This window comes from Ceratosolen solmsi, unplaced genomic scaffold (genome assembly GCF_000503995.2).
Source record: "Ceratosolen solmsi marchali unplaced genomic scaffold, CerSol_1.0 scaffold10, whole genome shotgun sequence".
In the NCBI taxonomy this organism is placed as follows: domain Eukaryota; kingdom Metazoa; phylum Arthropoda; class Insecta; order Hymenoptera; family Agaonidae; genus Ceratosolen; species Ceratosolen solmsi.
In genome coordinates this window covers 1,368,719-1,377,841 of record NW_011948412.1, presented here as the reverse complement: position 1 = coordinate 1,377,841, position 9,123 = coordinate 1,368,719, and the positions used below count along the sequence as shown (strand labels likewise).

General features: G+C 27.2%; 1 protein-coding gene across 1 annotated transcript; it reads left to right on the top strand.

The window, feature by feature from the left end:
* Positions 1 to 368: 368 nt before the first annotated feature.
* LOC105362469 (heat shock protein DDB_G0288861) lies at positions 369 to 7,644 on the top strand. The gene is made up of 7 exons (XM_011499957.1): positions 369 to 644; positions 1,633 to 1,878; positions 2,166 to 2,520; positions 3,821 to 4,068; positions 4,894 to 5,187; positions 6,225 to 6,780; positions 7,226 to 7,644. The coding sequence occupies exons 1-7, from the start codon at positions 561 to 563 to the stop codon at positions 7,633 to 7,635; spliced, it is 2,193 nt and encodes a 730-aa protein (XP_011498259.1). The 5' UTR covers positions 369 to 560; the 3' UTR covers positions 7,636 to 7,644.
* Positions 7,645 to 9,123: the final 1,479 nt, after the last annotated feature.

Below are 9,123 nucleotides of genomic sequence, written 5' to 3'. Positions count from 1 at the left end.
CTCAAACCCCTGTGGTGGTTCTTATGCATGTAACATATCGGAAACGCGATTTCTTTGTATGCGACAAGTGAACGACACGTCTCAAATTACGTACTCATAAACGCACACTCCCCCAATTGAAAAGCTTCCAACGTAAAGCCTAGCCTAATCTCGATTCTAGCTACGTTGCGTTGGAGGGGAGGAAACGGTCCCCGACGTTCGAAATCCGCGAATCCGGAAAGCCCGGCATCGGCATTGGCATTTCTACGCATCTCTTTACGATGATTCGTGCACGCACACATACCCCTTGCACGTAGATCGGGCATTTTTCCCTTCTCTCCGTCCTCGTCGACGACCCAATATTAATTAATTCGAAAAAGTTAGTGCATATACTGCGAGAGAGGGAGAGGGATCAAAGAAGGTCACACGTCCGTTTATCTATGTTTCGTCAAGATTCAGTTCTCGGACGTTTCGGGGATAAGAAAGTGCCACTCGTGACGGACAATTAGCACTGGTTGCTCTTCTAGGGAGGATTGTTTGTCCACTGTATATATGAGGCCTGCGCGTTTCTCGATGACAGAATGAGCGCCAAGGATTTGTCGATTCTGTCGTACAAAGAACTGCAAGCACTTGCCGTTAAGCACCGCGTACCCGGCAACATCAAGGTGAGGTTTATTCATGATTTCACGTTTATATCCCGCAGATTCTCGTCTCGGCTATCTACGTTCATCCCTTTATTTCGAAATTATTTTTGTACGTTTCTGGATATTAATTGCCGGTACGAAAGGATGTATCGGCACGCGTACGCGCGACAACGACCGAGTAAACCGAGTATAGTCGATTTTTTCAATCGCAAGAATGGCAACGCTGTTGGAATCGCTAGTCGTTCGGATGATGGAAATTTAATACGCACATTTAATGTCCGAATTGTCACGCCAATATGTGCAACTAATTTTTCGATTATTCTCGCGTTATATTTATTTTTCATAGTGATAAAATATTAAAGCCGTTAAATTTCACTGCATATCATTTTTCATTTACATGCTTTCCGGGTGAATCGATTCGAAAATTTGTTGGATTTTTGGTAGATTAGATTTAGTCAAAGACAACTATCGTTTTATTAATGCTACATTAATAATATTCATTTTAATTTCCACTGTAATATCATCATACTTTTTTTGTCTTGTAAATGGCAACAATGTAACAGAAGTTTCAAAATGAATATATATTTTTATATAAATAATTTCCCCCTAATTATATGTATTAGATACTGCTTTAATACCATCTAATTCTCCTACTGTTGAATACTGTTTTCATATTTAATATAGTATTAAAAAAAATATTATTCAAGCCAATTATACTGCATTGTCTCTATTTAAAGATAAATTGTTATATTTCAAATAATTATATTTATTGTGAAATGTATGTATAATGAGTTTATTCCTACTATATGGTCAAAATATCCATTCATTTATCTCAGTCTTATTCTAAAAATCTAGTTTTAAAGTAAACCTGTTTTTATAAAAAGTTTTATAAAATTTAATTACTTTATGGTAATTTATATCAAACAAAAAAATATGTATTGTTCTTAATTATATTTAATCACCCAATAATTTTTATGTAAAAAGGAAAAACTTTATATATGGTTTATAGAAGCTTTTATTAGTGAAGATTCTTCATGCAGTTAAATGTGGTAATAGCTCAGAGGTAACAAGATTACTTACAGATTTAAAAAAAAATCGTAAAAAAAGAACTAAACGAATGAAAATTATGAAAGAAGATGAAGATGGATCCATACAAATTGCACTTCACAATGATTCTCCTGATCTTCCTACACAGCAGGATCACTATTTGTTTCCAATACAACAGCAACATCAACAACAATACCCATTTCAATGGGTAAATATTCAACTAGTCTTAATTAACTGTTTTTACAGAAAACTGATCATTTAATAAAGCAGTTAATAATTAGAGAAATGAAACAAAAAATGTAATAAAAAATGTAATAAAAAATATAGTGTTTGTTGATATTATCCACAAAATATAAATGTAAATTAAATTGATTACTATGATTGTGCAATCTTAATAATATACATTCAAAGATTTTCAATACTCTATTTACTATGAAAATTTTTTATTTATAAAAGAAATATTGTGTTATTTACTTATATCTACATGATTTTTAGGTAGGAGCTGAAGAAGAAGTAGGTACAAGTAAATATGAAGATTTAAGATGCAATTTAAGCTACAATGACATTCGACAATTAGTGTTATACACTTCACATGGTGTATATGGTAATTGCGATACAAACAACAACTCTACCTTACTAGATGAAATAATGGACTTAAGAACTGAAGCTACTGTTTCTAATTATCGATCTAGCATCGAAGCTACTCACATAAATAGTACTAGTCTACATCAGCAAATTGTTCAGCCAACAGTAGATGAAAGCGCAAGCAGGAAGATGTCCTTGCTTCTTAAAAAAATGTTGCAAGCTCCTGTAGGAGCCAATTTAGGTGAAATTGCAAGCCCGGTTGAAAGTATGTATTTTTATTTTTTTAATTTTTAACAGATAAAAAGCAGGGAAGGACCCAAATATAGTTTTTTCCAAACTTGTTTATTTTTGTCTTATGAAAATTTATTTTTAAAAGAGCTTTCTGTTTAAAATCAATTTAAAAAGTTCCTCTAAAGACTATAATTATTCGATATTCATTGTAAATATAAAAATGCTATATTATTATTTCTATTATTGTTGTAAGACTTATTTTCAATCGATTATATTTTCTCTAAATTACAAGATATTTTGTGTAATAATATATATAATAATGTTGATGATAAGATACTAACAAAATTTTCACCTACGGTAAACTATTATAAAAATGAAAAGCATATTAATTTCAATAATATAAAATTCAAATATTTCATCATTAATAAAATAATAATATTATGTGACTTGGACAATTGTTCAACAAAAACATTTTTTTTTTATTAAAAAATCATACACACATTTTTAAATATATACAATACTTGATAAGCGAAACCATCTTTTTGCAGTTATTTGGATGCTAACGAATTATAAGTGTATATGAACCACGATTTCATTGAATATATAATATCAATTGATTTCTTTATGCAACAAAAAATTATATTTTTAAATAATTCGTAATTGCGTAGTTCTAACAAAACATTAAAAATTATTTTGAAAGTTTTATGATGTACATTTATTTTATTAAACCAATTTAAATTTATGTATCATTAATATTGTACTTCAAAAATAAAAATTTTTTTGTCCTAAATACCAACATATCAAAGGAAAATTTTTATGCACATGAATACTCATGAATTGTATAAACTATTAAATCATTGCTTATATGTAATAAATCACATTAAATAAATTAGTTTTCTTAAGTACAATCAATAATATATTATGTTTTAAAGCAATATTTATATTTATAAGGTGTATATTTATAAACGTTTCTTTTTTAATTTTTGTCAAAAAAAATTCAATTGTTCTTTTTAATCAATTTATTGTGCATACGTGTTGTAATTCCTTTTTTGTAATATTTTATAAGCATTAATTGAAAATTGTATAAAATTATTTTCAATTGATTAATTCATCATAGTATTAATTAAAAATTTTTGTAATTATCGAATTTAACTTCAATATTTATATAATATTAAGAATTTTACATTATTTTATATAAATTTACTAGTGCGCGTGAAAAATCTATTGTATTAAATTATTGTATAATTTTATAATGCTAATCGTAATTGATGTACATAAATAAATTTAAATAATTTAGGATTTGGCTGAAATAATTTCGGTGAAATAATTTACAGGCTGGTCCATGGACACATATCGTTTAAGGGAACAGTCACCGGATAATTCGGAAACTATGACAGCCAAATCAGATATAAACGAGAACGACGAAATTTGGCAGGACAATGTTACAGTACCAGTGACTGGGTTGTCGTGTGTCTTTGAAAATGAGCAAAGTTACAACGATAATTCATACTACCGACGTGGTAATAATATAACTCCGTACTACAGGTCCACCCTGGATAACACTGGCGAACAGATTTCTCTGGTACATTTTTCCCCGCAGTTTAAAAATATTAATTAATAAAGCGTAATATCAAAAGGAATAGTAAATCATTAAAGTATTTAATGATAATAAAATATTGACACCATATAAACTAAAATAACGTGTTATAATAAATTATTTAATAGAAACAAAATAATACCGAAACAATTTACTTTTTACATATTTGTTATTTCAGTTTGAATAATTGGCTTATGAAATTTCATAATTATCTCATATGTTTAAATTTTATATTTTATGAAATATCTTATTTTCGATATAAATTTATGTCAATAACATGAAAATAAGTATAGGCTTATTATTAACATAAATTTATGTGAATAATATGAAAATAAGTATAGATTTAATAACATAAATAAAATAAATAATAAATAAAATAAATAAAAAATAATATGAAAATAAGTATAGATTTAATATAATAAATAAAATAAATAAAAAATAAATATAATAAATAAAGTAAATAAAAAATAATTATATTTTTATCATTATAAATATTTAGGAAATCATCAGTTTAAGTTAATATACTTATCAATTTTTTAACTGTGGAATAATACTGCATATATTCTTTATCGGAATATTTTGTAAAAGCTTTCATTTCGAAATATGACGTGTACTAACTTAGTAAAATAATAAAGATCCACATATCTGTAGATATTATTATAATTTATTTTGATTCAAATTTATATATGCTTCCTTTATTTCTTTGAAAATGTATGAAATGAACAAGTTATTATAACACTTCTATTTAAATATATAATTAATTATCTAGGTAAAAAAATTAGAATTAAATGACAAGAGAAATATTTACAGCAAGATTATGATCAGCAACAACATCAACAGCAAACATGCAATCCATATCAATTCAACTTCGTAACGCAAACGGACGCACAAGAGAATTGTCGGAGCTGGCTAGCCTCTAACAGTCTCGATATAGCCCACCCTACTGATTACGGATCATCCTCGGTTTCAAGACTAGAACCCACGGCTTCTATACAATTTCAAAGTCCTGAGAGCGGGGATATGATGAACCCAAGCCCTGGAGATGCATCCAATATCATTCAAGCAAATGCCCAATTCTGTATGACTACTGATCAACTTTATCCTGTAAGAATTTTTTATGTTGCATTTTATAGAGATACATAGTTACGGTCATTGTTTAAAGTTTCTCAGATAGCTAATAGCTAACATTATAAGGTGATATTTACAATTATTTATAAATATAAAATAACATTAATTCGTAATTATTTTACTTTCTTACGTTATCAATTATTGAATTTAAATAAAAAGTATAATGCATACAAAATTAGAAAATTTTCAAGTGAACTGTCTTTTGAAATAATTATTTTTCAGAAATGTCAAGTTGTATTAATGTATTTAAACTTTGATTTTAAATTTGTAACTTCTGATAAAACTGAAATTTCTTATTAAAAATTAAACAGTGTAATTACGATGATTTGAAATGCCCCTGTGTAATGAAGTTACGACATACAAATTTTCAAATTCTTAGCAGCGAGAATTTCCGTTTTTAATACCTCTCGATAAAAGTTACAAAAAAAAAAACAAGAATTTAGTCTAAATTTATAACAAATTTTACTATATTATATTCAGTAGATGCAGAAAAATTCGGAATAATAAACTATATTGTGTAATTTGCCTGAATAGCTCAAACTAAACGGATGTAATCGGTAAATAATGATCAACGAAAGAAAATAACGAAAATGAGAAGAATTTGTTATGACAAAATAAGCACATAAAATAATGTACTATATACAATTTTTTTTATAATTACTGATTTTTTATTACATAATTCTTTTGAAGAAATTCGATTAAAAAGAGGAATACATAAATTATCAGATTAATACTATTAAACAAAATGAATTAAGATTATCGATAATTAAAAAAATGTATTCATCTTTAAATCTTATATCATAAAAAAAATATTTTAATTTACTTTTTGGGCATTACATTTTGTTGTTGTTGTTACAAATAAGGATTCATTAATTTTGAATCTTTAATATTTCAAAATCTAACAGTGTTGCTTTTCATTATTTCGTAAGTTCTTTATTTTTTCTCAAATTATCATAAAATAATATAGATCATATATTTTTTCACACAAAATTTGTTACTGTTTTTGGAAAAAGATCCAAGGATCCACCAGTATTCTTGAGCCGAGTGAACTCGTGCCTGATCTACAATTTGATACATCTCGTTATTATCAGACGCCTTCCAATATCGTTAAACAGCCGGAACCACAAGATTACTATAGACATATATGCGCCACTGTGGATGGCACAACTTATGTTCAGGACCTGTATGAAACTCATCATAATCAACCACAGCAACAACAACCGCAATCGCAATCACAGCCGCAATCGCAACCGCAACCGCAATCGCAACCGCAATCGCAACCGCAATCGCAACCGCAAATACAACAGCAATCAAATGAACAGAGCCATCAGTCACGTTATTCCGATTATGCACAATTGAACGTGGCTACTCCTTTATATCATGTCGAACTGGATAGCACCACATATGATCCTAGATATTATGAAGAACAACAACAAAATGTCATACCTAATCCGCCAACGGTTACGCCTTTAGGTACCGATCCACTACAAGTACAAAATCAACAATTCGAGAGTTACGTGGCGGAGTCCGGTGCTTCGACCGTTCAAAATAATCTGCATACAACACACGGTATGTATGTAGTTCCATTACTGCAAATAGTCATCTAAGTTTCTTCTTTTAAAAGAACATTATAGTCTTGTTTTTTGAGTTTCTAGTTTTTTTTTTTTTTTTTTGGAAAACTATAAAGTTTATTTGAAAAATTGAAAATAGTAACAGATGAAACAAGGTTTAACTGTTAAAACTATTATAATATGAAACTATATATTTTACGAATCTTACAATCATATATGAATTTTTATTATTGACTTAGTTAACTTTAAAAATGACTTTCTTCCAATTAATATTTATTCTCTGTGTATTGAAATTTGTATTATTATTCAATATTGATCAAGTGGAACGTTAAATGTGTTTACGAAATTTTGAAAAGTAATATGTAATATAAAACTAAATAATAGAAATTTAAATAAAACTTATGTTCATGTTAAGTATCTTCTTTTGATTGCATTTTTTAAAGGTTCGACGATACTAGATCCGTATTGGCCGCATTGGTCTTACACTGATCGGAACAGCACAGCACCAACGATGAACGGTCGCTCCTTGGAAAATACTCTAAACCTCTGTACAACGAACTACGTAGATTATACGAAATTAAATGAAACTTGTTGCGTATATAGCAACAAAACGCCGGTAATGACGTTACGTAAGGGTCTAAATTCGATACCCTCAGCATTGGAGAACCGAAACGTCGGTAACGGAAACAATAATGCCGAGTATCGACAGCACAATTTCGCCTCTAATTGGCTTCTCTATAATGACGATATAAACTCCGATCTGAACACCAAAAGAAAAGACTTTGCACAAACGTCTTCGGTGAGCTTATCCAGCTTTTGTTCCGTGGAGCAACGCTTGGATAATATCATATGATAATGACAATTGTGTATGCATATCCAACTTTAGTTAAGAAAATAAGTATCCGATTTGATTTATTATAAATCCATATTTAAGGAATAATATCTTCTTATATGGTCAAATGAATATGTTTAACTCCTTTACTATAATTTTTTCAAACCTTATTTATTGTACAGAATTTAATACTATATATTAGATTGTTGATCAATTATTTTTTTACTGTATTTTATGTAAAGAAAATTTAATTTAAAAAGTTATTTTCCGTAGTATTATGAGATCATTTATTATCAAAATTAAAACAAAACAATGATAAGTATTCATTGTTCCACATGGTTTCATTGTATAGATAAAATTAAGTCTTTTCTTAACAGAGTTACTTATTCATTATTTTGTATACAATAGTTTGATAGCTATTTGTATACATTTTTCATTAAAGATTATTTATAATATTCTCATTAAATTTAATATAAAAAAAAAAATAAACTGTGATTAGAGCTTTGATTTGATTCAATTAAAATTAATTGAGATTACGATATATATTATTTGATTACTTAGCATAATATGTCATACCGTATTTGTTTTGTATTAGTAGATAAATTTAAATGGATAATTAAAAAAATTTTTTTTTATAGTAAACCACATTAATAACTGGTCTTAATGACTTTTGGCATGGTGGCTTAGCATTGATTTTTTTCATTTATTATGTATGATAGTAGACATTAATTCGGTAAGAAAACAGTCGATGAAGTTATTTAAATATTTTTATTGAAAAGCAGAAAAATGTTGATTTGTAACCTTAATAATTTCGTCTATAAATTTTGAATATATAAATAACTATATTGATCAAATTTAAATATTTATTTTAAAGTGTACAGTTTTACTAAATATGTTTATCATATAATAAAAACATGTCATTATTAAAAATATGGTCAATGAAATTATAGTATATATTAAATCAATAATATAATATATATATACATTTACCAATGTGTTATGATCAAATTGGTGATAATTATTTATTCATACTCTACACCATTGACAGTTTAATAAAAACTAATATTAGTATGCAGTCTAGTAGCAAATCTAGCCAATTAAATGATATAGATAGAAAATATTGAGAAATAGTACATTCTAATTATAAATATATGATTTCACAGTAATTACCTTAAGATAATCAAAATCTATGCAAAAATTTCGATCGGACAATAACGTGAATTTTATGAATGTAAGTTTATTTCCATATTGAATATCTATTAATCATAGATTCACATTTAAAATTATATTTAAAAGTAAATAATATAAATTATATCTTTTTTATTTTTTCACTTATAATTTTTAAACTTAATAAGTAATTATAACATTAAAAGCTTTGTTAATAAATAAGATATATTCTTATTTTTCTAATAATATAACAAGAACAAAATCATTGTTTGGCGAAAAAACCTAATCGTAAAGTTAGATATATTTAATAACAAGTATTTTTATAAAATTAATTTTAACACA

Bases quoted from the DNA above. Each gene is read 5' to 3' on its own strand.
- LOC105362469 (XM_011499957.1), top strand. From the start codon at position 561: ATGAGCGCCAAGGATTTGTCGATTCTGTCGTACAAAGAACTGCAAGCA. The intron at 1,879-2,165 runs GTAAATATTCAA...CATGATTTTTAG, and splicing joins AACAATACCCATTTCAATGG to GTAGGAGCTGAAGAAGAAGT. The intron at 6,781-7,225 runs GTATGTATGTAG...CATTTTTTAAAG, and splicing joins TAATCTGCATACAACACACG to GTTCGACGATACTAGATCCG.